The sequence below is a fragment of the Oratosquilla oratoria genome, chromosome 33 (genome assembly GCF_046742065.1).
Source record: "Oratosquilla oratoria isolate Oo_2021 chromosome 33, ASM4674206v1, whole genome shotgun sequence".
Lineage (NCBI taxonomy): Eukaryota > Metazoa > Arthropoda > Malacostraca > Stomatopoda > Squillidae > Oratosquilla > Oratosquilla oratoria.
The window spans coordinates 45,024,517-45,039,482 of record NC_134809.1 but is presented as its reverse complement, the minus strand read 5'-3'; the positions used below and the strand labels follow the sequence as shown (position 1 = coordinate 45,039,482).

Sequence of the window (14,966 nt, the reverse complement as noted above, 5' to 3'; positions counted from 1 at the left end):
TGCAAATGTGGCAGGAAAAGGTGGAGTGAAGGTGGAGGTAGAATGTAGATTGAGAGAAGCGAGTAAATGCCTTGGTGGATTAAAGAGTGTAATGAGGAATAGACATTTGGGAATGGATGCTAAGAGGAGACTGTATGAAGGAGTGATTGTGCCAACAGCACTGTATGGGGCAGAAACATGGAACATAAGAGAGGAAGAGAGAAGGAGTTTAAATGTGTTTGAGATGAGGTGTCTGAGAAGTATGATAGGGGTTACTAGGCTAGATAGAGTGAGAAATGAGGAGGTGAGGAGGAGAACAAGGGTGGAAAGGGAGTTGGGAGATAGGGTTGATGAAAGAGTATTAGGGTGGTTTGGACACATAGAAAGAATGAGTGAAGAAAGACTAGTAAAAGAGGTATGGAAGGCAGATGTGGAGGGAGTGAACATGAGGGGACGTCCTAGGATGAGGTGGATGGATGGGGTGAAGGGGGCTTTGGGGAAGAGGGGAATGTCTGTTGAGGAAGGACGGGAGAGGACAGAAGACAGGGGTGAATGGAGAATGGTTGTATATGGATGAAGTTGTGATGCATGAGGTGGAATAGGTGGGGGGATGGGGGGGTGAGGTAGTATGTGTGAGCAAAATTTGACGCAGCCCAAAGGGATTTCTTGCCGTCTTCTTCTTTTGTGCATGGGGGGACGGAAAGGGGGGGGGGTCGCCGATTTGATGAGGCGGCCTTGCTGTGGATGTGCTGTGTCTTGTGACACTGCTTCTGACCCAGGGCAGTGGACAGAGTGCAGGGATGACCCGTCATCCGGTAGGTGCTAAGATAAGAGGGAGGGTGGAGGGGTGTGGAGTATTTTCAGGGATGGAATGGGTGGGGATGATTTTATGCCTTTTCCTTTTTGGCTACCTCCCTTGTATGGGGGAAAAAGCCTTGGTATATGTATGTATGTATGTATGTATATGTATATGTATATATAACAATTGAATTGGCCCCGCCCCTTGTAAAGGATAAAAGGCCTTTTGCTATGTATTGATCTAATCATAGGTAAATACACACCAAATATGTACATGTGTGTAATTATTTCTTATACCTCATTTTCTAAAATACAATAACGAATTCTACTCTTTATTCTCTCTTCCATCAATACATGCTATCTCCAGTATTCACCTATTCCCATTATGCATTGTTAAGCATCCTATTAAGCTATCTTCCACATTTTCCCTATTTACAGAATTCTTGTTATACCTGAATACATTTTTCTTTTTGGTGTAATCCTCAGCTTTTTCTACTTGGGCCTGGAAAATCGAGATTGGGGAGGAGGCAGCCTTTTGGTCGATGAAGTCATCTTCATCTTTAAAGAAACACAGCAACTGTCCACACAGAACTGTAAGATAATAATTGTATATTCAATTTCATACAATGGAGAAAGAAATAAAGGAAAAATAAATGAATAAAAAAAATAATACATACATATACCAAGGACTTTTTCTCCCTTACAAAGGAGGTAGCCATAGTCAAAGGCATAAATCCACTCCCATGCATTCCATCTACACATACTCCACTCCCATCCACCCTCCTCCCTCCCTCTTATCATAGCTCCTTCTGGATAGTAGGTCATCCCTGCATCTCACCCACTGCCCTGGGTGAGAAGCAATATAGCAAGACAAAGCACATCCACAGCAAGTCTGCTTCATTTAATCAGCAACCACACCCTCTCCATCTCCTCATGCTGAGAAAGAGACAATGGGGAGAAATCTCTTTGGGCTGCATCAAAATATCATTCACACATACTCCCTCACCCCCCCAACCCCCACCCACTCCCTTTCATGATTATTGCATCATCCATACACAATCATTCTCCACTCACCCCTATCTTCAGTCTTCTCCCTTCCCTAACAGACATTCCCCTCTTTTCCAATGCCCCCTTTTACCCCATCAATCCATCTCATCCTTGGTCATCCCCTCATGTTCGCTCCTTCCACCTCTGCCTTCCACATCTCTTTTACTAATCTTTCTTCACTCATTATTTCCATGTGTCCAAATCATCCCAACACTCTTTCATCAACCATATCTCCCTACTCCTTTTCTACCTCCCACTCCCTTCCTTTCTCACTCTATCAAGGCTAGTAACCCTAACCATACTTCTCAGGGATTTCACAAACACATTTAAACTCTTCCTATGTTCAATTATTCTGTCCCATACAGTGCTGTTGGAAAAATCACCCATTCATAAAGCACCCTCTTAGCATCCTTTCCCAAATGTCTATTTCTCATTACACATTTTAATCCCCCAAGGCATTTTCTTACTTCTCTCAATCTACATTCTACCTCCCCCAAGTATTTAAAGCTATCCACTTCCTCCAGTCTTTCTCCTTTAATACAATTTGTTGCCATCTTCCCCCCTTGTACATCTACCTTTTACCCACATTTCTCTTCAACTTCCTTTTTTCATACACTTTCCTAAGTTCCATCACTAACTTCCTTAATCCCTCTGATCCTGCTACAAGTGCAGGGTCATCAGCAAACATCAACTGGTGTATCTACCATTTTCTTTAACCATCTCCAATCCCCAGCCCATTACCCTTGCATTTACCTCTCACACCACCTCATCATCCATGTATAAACTGAACAGCCATGGTGACATGACACATCCCTAGCAAAGTTCCACCTTACCTCAAACTACTCACTCTCTCCATTTCTAATTCTAACACAGGCTCTGCTACTCTTGTTAAAACTCTTAACTGCTCTTAACAGCCTTCCTCTCATAAGCCTTTTCCAAATCCATAAAAGCCCAAAAAACATCCTTATCTTTTCTTATAGCTTTATCACATATCTGTCTTACCACAAAAATCTGATCCACGCAACCCTTACCTGTCCTAAACCCACAGTTCTTCACCAATTACTCTCACTGTTCATCTCCTAATCTTCTCAATCAAAACTCTCCCATAAGCCTTCCCAACTACACTCAACAAACTGATCCCTCTGAAACTACTATACTCACACTTGTCTTCTTTTCCCTTGTAAAGCAGAACTACACAAACACTTCGCCAGTCCTCCAGCACTCTACCCTCTTTTAGACAAACGTTAAACAACCTCACCAGTCAGTCCATCATCACTGTACCTCCCTTTTTTTAGACACTCCACATGACATCCATCCAACCCAGGTGCCTTACTTGCTCTCATCATATTAATAACTGCTTTCACCTCATCTTTTCTTATTTTCAATTTTCTTCATTCATCACTCTCATTTTCTTAGTGCTTCCCATTGCAACTACCTTCTCCTGTACAACCTTCTCTGCTTAGTATAAAATTATATATATATATATATATATATATATACATACATACATATACCAAGGCTTTTTCCCCCTTTCAAGGGAGGTAGCCAAAAAGGGAAAGGCATAAAAACACTCCCACCCATTTCATCCCTAAATACACTCCACACCCCTCCCACCCTCCCTCTCATCTGAGCACCTCCTGGATGACGGGTCACCCCTGCACCTTGCACACCGCCCTGGGTCAGAAGCAGTGTCGCAGGAGACAGCACATCCACAGCAAGGCCGCTTCATTTAATCGGCGACCCCTCCCTCTCCGTCCCCCCTTGCATATAAGGAGAGGACGGGGAGAAATCCCTTCGGGCTGCGTCAAAATTTACTCACACATACTACCCCACCCCCCCGCCCATTCCTCCTCATGCAATCACACATCATCCATATACAACCATTCTCCACTCACCTCTGTCTTCCGTCCTCTCCCTTCCTTCCTCAACAGACATTCCCCTCTTCCCCAAAGCCCCCTTCACCCCATCCATCCACCTCATCCTAGGACGTCCCCTCATCTTCACTCCCTCCACATCTGCCTTCCATACCTCTTTTACTAGTCTTTCTTCACTCATTCTTTCTATGTGTCCAAACCATCCTAATATTCTTTCATCAACCCTATCTCCCAGCTCCTTTTTCACCCCTGTTCTCCTCCTCACCTCCTCATTTCTCACTCTATCCAGCCTAGTAACCCCCACCATACTTCTCAGACACCTCATCTCAAACACATTCAAACTCCTTCTCTCTTCTTCTCTTATGTTCCACGTTTCTGCCCCATACAGTGCTGTTGGCACAATCACTCCTTCATACAGTCTCCTCTTAGCATCCATTCCTAAATGTCTATTCCTCATTACACTCTTTAATCCACCAAGGCATTTACTCGCTTCTCTCAATCTACATTCTACCTCCACCTTCACTCCACCTTTTCCTGCTACACTTGCACCCAAGTATCTAAAACTATCCACTTCTTCCAGTCGCTCTCCCTTAATGTTCACTTCCAGTCTACTGCCACTTTCACCCCTTGTACATCTCATCACCTTACTTTTACCCACATATATCTTTAACTTTCTTCTATCACATACTCTCCCAAACTCTGCCACCAGCTTCCTCAATCCCTCCTCTGACCCTGCCACAAGCGCAGTGTCGTCCGCAAACAACAGCTGGCTCACCTCCCACTTTTCTCCATTTTCTTTAACCATCTCCAATCCCTGACCCACTACCCTAGCATTCACCTCTCGCACCACCCCATCCATGTATAAGTTGAACAGCCAGGGCGACATAACGCATCCTTGACGAAGTCCCACCTTTACTTCAAACCACTCACTCTCTCCATTTCTAATCCTGACACAAGCTCTACTACTCTCCTGTAGACAGGTTTCATTGAAGAAAATAGCAATTGATGCATTGATGATCTTCTTGTGTAGAGTTTCAATACGTCTAACTATAGACTTGGCTTCAGGAGGTAAGTTTGCTATCGCTGGTCCAAAGGACATGATTCAAACTGAGAAGGGAGAAGAGTAGCGTTTTACTGGAGCTTGACGTGTCATCAAGCTCCAGTAAAACGCTACTCTTCTCCCTTCTCAGTTTGAATCATGTCCTTTGGACCAGCGATAGCAAACTTACCTCCTGAAGCCAAGTCTATAGTTAGACGTATTGAAACTCTACACAAGAAGATCATCAATGCATCAATTGCTATTTTCTTCAATGAAATATATATATATATATATATATATATATATATATATAATTGCACAAGCCATATAGACAGAAATCAGACAAACCAGCATTTATCAGGATACAAAGAATGAGATTATGAAAATTATGAAAAACAAGCAAAAATGTAAGTATAATGATAACAATGAGGAGAATGAGTGAAGAAGCTACACTTTGAAATGTTGAGGATATGGCATGGAGAGTTTAAGTGCCCACCACAATTGTGAGGACAAATTCTGTATAGTGTTTACTTGCAAGAAATATTATTCTTCATTCATATCTTCATACAACAAAGAAAGTACTGACTGATGGCAATATACAAAGTAATAACTAAACACAGATTTTGTTGTAGGAAATGTGAAACATCTTAAGGAATTGAGAAAATAATGACATGGGAGAAGAAAATAAACATGTAATAACACATTTGTGTGATGTCACCATGGTTACTTAATGTATTCATGGACGGAATGGTATGAGCAGTAAATGGAAGGATGCTAGGCAGGGTTTTTGATGGGTGTGGGATGGGTGCATGATTTGATTGCCACATTATCATAAGGGAGAAAATACCTTTTGGTATATACAATAACAGGATTATGAAAATAAACCGATCCTAAATGTGTGAATAAACTACATATACATACACAAAATAAGAAAAACCTGTTACAAACTGCTGAAGTCCAATGAATATTGTAAGTTAAATGTAGGTAATAGGGTAATAACTATAGTTTCACTGCATTTACTGGAAATTCCATACCTGTGTAATAAGTTTTCCATGAACGTATTGTTGCCTTCTTTCCTCCAGTCTGAAGTTCCTGTTTGCGTTCTAAGTAACCATGGATTTCAACTGGTGGGAGATTATCCAGGTTCTCTAAACGCTTGTGCTTTCGGAAACTCTGAGTACGTCGACGAGTGGTGAAACTGGGAGTGCGTTTTGCTTTCTTCAGGTCTACTTTCATGCTCTCAGCACGTTTAATATCTTCACCAAAATGAAATATAATAAGTAGCATGAAAACATTAAATCAAAATTCTTGTATCCAAAAACATATCATATTAAATAACTCAAAATATATCACTTATCAGAATATCATGTTAATAGTTTTGTAAGTTTACTCTATCAACAATTCTTTGGCTTAAATTCTCTATCACAGTAAATACCTCAAAACACACCACTTATTATAAGACCGTTAATCATTTTGCAAGTATAACCATTTAATCAATAATTCTGTAGCATTAACCACTTCAGTACGAGTCAAATTCTAGCACACAGCATCAGGTGCCATATGTATGATGCATCACACTCATTCAAAAATATAAAGTCACTGCTGTATTACTCATTCTCTTTTACTTTGTGTAATGATAAACACAGAAAATGTGATCAAACCAATTCAAAGAATCTCGAGGTAACTCGTGAAAAAAAAAAAAAGTAAATCAAATAAATAAATAAATCATGATGCAAATGCCGGTATCCTTATGAACCTACTCGTGCCTTATGACACCTATGTAGGCATCATCGTACTGAAAAGGTTAATTCTCTACCACAGAAGATTACCTCAAAATACATCACTTGTTAGAAAATTATGTTAGACATTTTGTAAGTATAATCCATTAATAATTCTGTAGCTTCACTTCTCTATTGCTGTATACCCTTAACTTTCAAAGTACCCACACACAACTACAAGGTTGGCTTACTCTTTACTAAAAGAACCTTTGCACTGTATTACTGTCAAATGTACAAGTGCTGGGCAGTGTAAAATGAAATGTTCTTTATTATCTATATGGTGACATCATTTAGGTCATATGGTATCTATTACCAGGACAAGGGACTAATAACATTGTCAGAGAATCCCTTCACTGCCACCCATATTCAAAAAATATTAACACCTTCATAAGACTTGGTAGTGAATGGGCAGGTGTCACTAGACTTCAAAATCAAGCAGTTTATCTGTCTTCATCATTAACTAGTTTTAAAATATCAAGAAAAACAGGTCTGGCCATTAATGCAAACTCCTCCTGATACAATCATCACACAGATGTCACTGAACACCTCATCCTATTCTGCCTCACTCAGGATAGCAATATTTCTTCCTTGAGTGACTTCTGGGCCAATCCATTGGATATTGCCAGTTGCTTGGCATTGAATGATGAAAATGGAGGAGAAATAAGGAAACATGATGAGAACAGGTAAGGCACCTGGGTTGGATGGGTGTCACAAGGAATGTCTAAAAAAGGGAAGTACAGTGATGGTACACTGGCTAGTGAGGTTGTTTAACATTTGTCTAAAAGAGGGTAGAGTGCCAGAAGACTGGAGCAGTGCCTGTATAGTTCTGCTTTACAAGGGAAAAGCGGACAAGTGTGAGTATAGTAGTTTCAGAGGGATCAGTTTATGTGTAGTTGAAAAGGCTTATGGAAGGGTTTTGTTTGTAAGGATTAGGAGAGGAATAGTGGAAGTAATTGTTGAGGAACAGTGTGGGTTTTAAGCAAGTAGGGGTTGTGTGGATCAGATTTTTGTGGTAAGACAGATGCATGAGAAAGCTTTAGGAAAAGGTAAGGAGTTTTTTTGGGGGGCTTTAATGGATTTGGAAAAGGCTTATGACAGGGTAGAAAGGAAGGCACTGTGGGAGGTATTGCAGATACATGGGATAGGAAGAAAGTTGTTAAGAGCAGTCATGAGTTTTTATGAGAGTAGTAGAGCTTGTGTTAGAATTAGACATGGAGAGAGTGGTTTGAGGTGAAGGTAGGACTTTGCCAGGGATGTGTTATGTCACCTTGGCAATTCAATTTATCCACTGATTAGGTGGTGCGAGAGGTAAACACAAGGGTAATGGTTTGGAGATGGTTAAAGGAAATAGAGATAAATGGGAGATAAGCCAGTTGTTGTTTGCTGATGACACTGCACTTTTAGTAGGATCAGAGGAGGGATTAAGGAAGTTAGTGATAGAGTTTGGGAAGATGTGCAAAAAAGGAAGTTGAAGGTGGGTAAAAGTTAGGGTGATGAGATGTACAAAGGAAGAGGATGGCAGCAAACTGTGAGTGAGTATTAAGGAGAGCTTGGAGGAAATGGATAGCTTTAGATACTTGGGTGCAAATGTGGTGGGAAAGGGAATGAAGGAAGAATGTAGACAGAGAGGCAAGTAAATTATTTCAGGGATTAATAGGTATAATGTGAAATAGACATTTGGGGATGCTAAGAGGAGATTGTATGAAGGGGTGATTGTGCCAACAACACTGTATGGGACAGAAACATGGAACATAAGAGGAAAAGAATAAGAGTTTAAATGTGTTTGAGATGAAATGTCTGAAGTATAGTAGGGGTTACTAGGCTGGATAGAGTAAGAAAAGAGGTGGGGAGGAGAGCTGGAGTGGAAAGGGAGCTGGGAGATAGGGTTGATGGAGTATTGGGATGATTTGAACATAGGAAAGAATAAGTGAATAAAGATTAGTAAAAGGTGTGTGGAAGGCAGAGGTGGAGGGAGTGAACGTGCGAGGACGACCAAGGATGAGACTGACGGATGGGATAAAAGGGGCATTGGGAAAGAGGGGAATGTCTGTTGAGGAAGGAAGGGAGAAGACAGAAGATAGGGGTGAGTGGGTAATGACTGTGTGGATGATGCTGTGATGCATGAAGAGAGTGGGTGGGGAGGGGTAGTGTGAATATTTTGACAGCTCGAAGGGATTTCTACCCATCTTTTCTTTTTCTGCATGAGTGGACAGAGAGGGGGTGGGGTCTTCAATTAATTGAAGCAGCCTGGCTGTGGATGTGCTGTGTCTTGCTACATTGCTTCTGCCCCAGGGCAGTGGGCGAGATGTAGGGGTGACCAGTCATCCAGAAGGAGCCAAGAGGGAGGGAGGGGAGGTGAAAGGGAGTGGAGTATGTAGGGATAAAATGGGTGAGAGTGGATATATGTCTTTGACTTTGGCTACCTCCCTTGTAAGGGGGGAAAACCCCTTGGTGTATGTACCTGGGAACTGAGCATCTCCTGCAAAAGATGCCTGATACTAAGTAAAGAAATGAAAAATTATGAGAATCCAGTGGTTTAAATGCAAACATGGCCTTGAAACACAAAACAAGTGGTAGTGATACTCTGCCAAAATCCTAGAGTCTCACCTTGTACCTCAGGAATATGTACAGCCTAATAACTATGTAGAAATTAATGGTATGTACTTTTTATTTACGTTCAAATAAACAATGTGATGGTGTGGTAAACCCAAGCAGTGTGAGGTCTGGTCATGGCAGTGTGAAACCTGTGGCTTCCAAGTGCAAATGCATGATAAGTAAGTAGTATTCTGTCTACAATAGTAGTGATGGAGTGGAATCATTATAATTACTAAAGACCTGAGAGGAACACCTACAAGCAGCAATTGGAGAAGCAACAAGGAAGATGAAAAGGTAAAGTATAGAAACAACAAACTGCCACAGAAACACGAGGATGTCACCAGGATTCAAGTATACATATATATATATATATATATATATGTATATATATATACATACAGGGCATTCCAAAAGTATATGTCACATTACATTTTATATCTTAACTATTAAGGATACCAAAATTAGAATTATATATCCTGACAGCTTACAATATTAAGTTTTTGTAAAAAAAAAAAATATATGAATACAACAGTGCAAAAATTTAATTCATTATAATTTTTTTTAATTTTTTCAATGTGTGCACCTTGGGTTACACAGCACACATCCAAACAAAAATCCATTTCATGCCAAATGTAACCTAGCATAGCACTATCGATGGTTGCCAAAGCTTCTGTTATTTGAGTCTTCAAGTCATCCACATCTCTGGGAAGGGGAGGTACATATGCCAAGCCTTTCAAATACCCTCAGAGGAAGAAGTTACATGGAGTGAGATCTGGAGATCTATGGGGCCAGTGCAGGAGCACATGATCAGTTTGTCCGGAATGTCCGACCAATAACAGGATTAAGAGAAGAAAACTTGATTGTAGCTTTTAAATGTAACCAGTTTCATCTTGCTACCATTTGTACTTCATGATACACTAGTTCTTATAAGGTGACATACTTTTGGAACACCTTGTATATAAATTTTTCATTGTGCAACACCCCTCACTGCTAATCATTCCAGGTGACAAGAGTCACCTCTTGTGGGTAGGGAGGTATTATGCAACCCTCAATGAAAAATTATAACAAAACACACACAAACAATATTTATTCCAACACAAAAAGGACAACTACAGAAGAGATCAGAAAAAGAATAGCTTCCCACACAGTGCTGGATATATGAAATAACTTAGATAAAGAAACAGTGTGTGTACAAATACTATTCAAGATTTTAAGAAAAAAAAAAAATTATGCTGAGAGATACAAAGACGGGTCACCCACGAGCATAGCTCCCTTCTCATATAATACAACTAGGTACAACTAGGTAAATACACATTACTCCATATTCAAATCAATATGGATATTGATTAAGTTACAAGAAACAACTACACAACTTTATAATCGATAATACCACATATGACTATACTTCTTCCACTATCTGGTGACCCATATGGTGTGGCCAGCAAAACCAGCAGCATTGCCACATCTACACCATCTCCAAAGAAAACAGGGGAGACACCGTTTTCTTTATATTTGCATGTATGACTGACAATGGATGAACGAATGACCCGCGCACCTATGACTCAGCGACCTCCCCCCCCACAAACCCTACGGAAATTCCTAGGTTGGGAGCCAGGGCACCGTTGCCTGCCATGAGATGTCACATCATTTAACAAGTCTTTTCTTTTCTTTACATTTATAACAATTACTCATATCACCTACCATTTAATGAAAAAATCAATATGCATTTAGAATATTCCATGTTAACATACTCAGGGTAGTGGACAGCTTCTGATATATGCTGAATGTTTTGATTCAGTATGTGACAACATGGCAGACAACACCTTGTGGGTCATGAAATAATGGAAATAGTATAACATCCATGTTATTAAATTTAATTAGAAATGATTGCAAAACTGCCAACCCCATCGGAAATGCAACATCAGCATTTCCACTGCTGAAAGAGAGATGCAAGCCAGGGCCTGGCAGACAGTAGGGGAATGTGGGTCCAGTAGGATCTATATCATGTATTTTAAGTGCCAAATATAGGTGAGAAAAGGCACAGGTGAGTCTTATTGCCATTAATACTTGACCTACTGATAAAGCAAGGGAGAAGGTAGGAGATAGGGGTGTGTGGAGAATGGCTGTGTATAGATGATAATGTAATATTTTGACACAGCCATGAGGGATTTCTCCCTCTCTTCTCAGCACGGAAGATGGATGTGCCGATTGAGTGAAAGTCTTGCTGTGGATGTACTGTGTTGTGATGCATTGCTTCTGACCCAGGGCACTGGGCAGGATACAGGGATGACCCATCATGCACGAGGTGCTAAGATGAGAGGGAGGAAAGGATGGTGGATGGGAGTGGAATGGATGTGTGTGTAATATGAGGGAGTGGGTACTTACCTTTTGACTTGGCTACCTCCCTTGTAAGGGGGAAAAAGCCCTTGGTATATAGACTGAACAAAACTTATCTACTTCATAAATACTAAAACTGTTCAATTTCTAGAACATGTATTACCCTATTTTGTGGATATGTTAGCTAAGTCTGTATGACCCAGTGTCCGGCTGAGTTATGTACCCATCATTGTTACCTTTGCATTTTTGTATTGTTTTGGAGGGGGACTAACTTAAACATGGAAAGGCATTAAATGCTGTGTATCCGGGAACATGACCTGAATAATTCAAGTATATTACTGTATACATATTATCAACAAAAATACAACACATTATTAAAATATAACCTCCCATCACCAAACAAGCACGAGGCAAGCTTGTAGTACATTAAATTATGCCCCACTTACAGGTTTAACTACATGAGGGAGCGAGTCATGCACTAATTTTAGAGTGTAGATTAGCTCAGATGCACAGTGTAGTGTTGGTATTATGTTTTGAGGATGACATGTGAGCCCAAGATTGTCCTTGACCAGAGGATGTCCTTTTATTTTTTCACTTTTACCAAATTATACACTTGCAATAAGGCATTATGAAGCATTACCAAACATCTCCCCACTTACCATTCTCATTCCAAGATAAATGTTACCTCTTAAATATTTCTAAAAGAATAATATCAGTAACAAATTTGCAGCTGGAATGGCACAAACAATATCAACATTTACAAAATTATCATTACAATACAGAACAACAGCTTGCTTATCAAACAAGTGCTGGGTACAGTTTCTTTCAAGTCTTAACCACATTATGATTTATACTACGTTTAATGTTTACTATTGAACACAGCTTTGTGAATTCAACAAAACTGATAAAGATTTCTACTTAAACATCTTCACACTCAAACACCAGCTCCGAGATGGTGTCAACACTGAAGAGGCCTACCCATAAAATCAAATATATATGCAACTATTACATAGAAGACAAAAACTCATCCTACATAACCCACAGTAGTAACCCTTAAATAACAACGCTGTATTTCTTCCTTGAGCACCCTACAAGGCCACTACCTACGAAGATTTGACCTAGTGACAGATTAACTGCCCCCCCCCCCAGCACCCACTAAGACACTAATTCAAAACAGAAAACATTGATCACCTTATTCACACAGCTTTACACTTGCCCTTCCTAGAAAAGCAATACAATATTACTTCACCAAGTGACTTTTTCACTAAACTAGTGGCTGATTGGTTTCCTGGGTGCTGTAGATTTCTTGCAAGAGAAAACCAAAGCAACATACAGATTGCTACTAAAAAACACCTTATACTATTGATCAATCAATCCATTCTAGTTTTCTTTCGTGGGAGCCCCACAGCTCCTAAGAAACATAGCCACTGGTTCTACCCCTAAGTCATTAAATTAAGAGATTTGAAGCTGTTTGTATTATTGTGCAGTGTAGTACTTACTCAACTGTATTCACCTAACTGCAATGTACAATAATGGACCTAGGGACTTGTCAACTGCTGCATGGTTGTGGTCTTCTGGTCAGTGAAATTTGAGGCAAAACACCAGCTAATTTCAAGAATACAATGTGTTCTTTGTCTCATGGTTACATCTAGGATATTACATGCTCTAGATGCAGTCTTTACTATAAATACTGGATACATAACTGATGAAAACACTTAGATAAAAATAAATGCATGCTGAAAATAATGCAGTAGTCAAGACTTTAGAATGCAACTGTGCATAAAAATTGCATTGGAAACTTGAATGTGCAGTTCTGAAATTGTAAATCACAATTGTGTGTGCTACATCCATTTCCAAATATCCAAAGTGAAACTCAAAAACTAAAACAGTGTTAAACAATCCCAAAGTGCATAAAAAAATCTGAACAGCATACTGAATCAGCTACAGAATCTTTCTTTTCCTGACAACTTTTATAGTTTTCCAGACTTTCCACTGTGATCTGGAGTACAAATGAAGTTTGTTCTAAATGGGAAAAAGAAAATTAAGAAAAAAGCCAATTAAAAACTCAACACCTTTGATGCACTTGATATCATGGATGGTGATGGTGATGATAATCTACACTAGTGGGTCCTATATTTTTTCTTCACCTATCATTCCCAACTTTAATTCTTTTTATAGATTCAATTTTATATAAATAATATAAGCCACTCCAGGAGTTGACAAATCTATATGGCATATTGCATTTCTTAATAGCCTTCACTTATGTGGTCTTTTTCAATCAGTTCCCATGGACTACTGATGCTCTCCAATTCCAAACAATGACATGAACACCACAATGATGCCTCAAGGAAGATACATTAGCCAGAACTAAATGTGAGGTATAATTATTAGAAATTATGAAACAGGACCCCATGAGCTTAGTCTCATTTCTGTATACTAAATTTTGGTAAACACCACATTTTGAATAAAGGGCCATTCATGTCCTGTGTCACACTTCTTGGGTCGACAACAATGCAGCAAACCCTAGCACTTCTGAAGCAGGGCCTAAAAACCTGGAGCTGGTTTATCCCAACTTCATTACATGGTGACACCCTTCATCACCCGCCCAACAAAATTTACAGAGCAGTCTTCTTCAAAAATTTAAATCTGAAAAACCTGCCTTTCCAAAACTGTGTGTCTTGTCTATACGACTGAAGTGTTCAGGATTTATAGCTAAAGTGGAATAAGATTCCTGCAAGTTTTTTCCTTCATGTTACCAATGTATGGTATACATTCAATTTCTTTTTAAGTGCTGTCTTGCTGCATTGTACTGTGTGGCAGAGGACAAACGACCCTTTATCAACAAGGTGAAGAGATGATGAATGGGTTTTGGAGAGGCATGGGACGAGTGTAGATTGTGTGCTCAGATTTGGCCGCCCCTCTTACAGGAGGAAAATGGCCTTTTGGTATGTATTTGTATTTGGCAGCTGATAATGAAATCACCATAATCATGAATTGAAGAACAATTGTTTTCTTTTTTGGAGGCTGAAATTGAAATTACTAGTAATCATAAAATGGCAAAATCAAAACCTCCATTGGTAATACTTCACCATAAGCTGCCATAGATTTAAATCATCATGCAACACCACATGCACTTACCAGTCCCACCACGGTTAGATGTCATGCTATGTCTCAAAGCCTCTTGGCGCAAACTGTTACCTCGTTTGAGACTTGTAAGACTCGTTTGAGAGCCTGATCTTGGGAGAGCAGCCATGTCTGGAACCTCAAGAGTTTTCCTGATGAAAGAAAAGAAAAAAAAAACAAGGGACATTTCATAATGCATACTAAATCTTGTAACCTACATTCTATAAAAATATGTAACCATATTCCTTCAGTTAACAAGAATGTGTCCCAATTACACAACAATCTTTCCATTCAATCAATTACTTTGTGTTGCAAAAACAGGACAACTTTATACAAAACTTTATCATTTTGTTTTATACAATGCTTGGGAGTGGGGAAATTAGAACAGTGGTATAA

At 39.7% G+C, this 14,966-nt stretch overlaps 1 protein-coding gene across 11 annotated transcripts in view; it reads right to left on the bottom strand.

Annotated features, from left to right (window-relative positions):
- Positions 1–14,966, bottom strand: part of kst (spectrin beta chain, non-erythrocytic 5 kst) — a 377,873-nt gene that overhangs the window by 41,064 nt on the left and 321,843 nt on the right. For 9 of the 11 annotated variants that reach the window (XM_076172895.1, XM_076172894.1, XM_076172904.1 and 6 more), the window contains 3 exons: positions 14,586–14,722; positions 5,772–5,993; positions 1,230–1,368 (listed from right to left, as the gene is read on the bottom strand). In XM_076172895.1, coding sequence (XP_076029010.1) covers positions 1,230–1,368; positions 5,772–5,993; positions 14,586–14,722 — 498 coding nt within the window. The remainder of the gene's footprint in view (positions 1–1,229; positions 1,369–5,771; positions 5,994–14,585; positions 14,723–14,966) is intronic. The other 2 variants (XM_076172898.1, XM_076172902.1) reach the window with 1 other exon arrangement.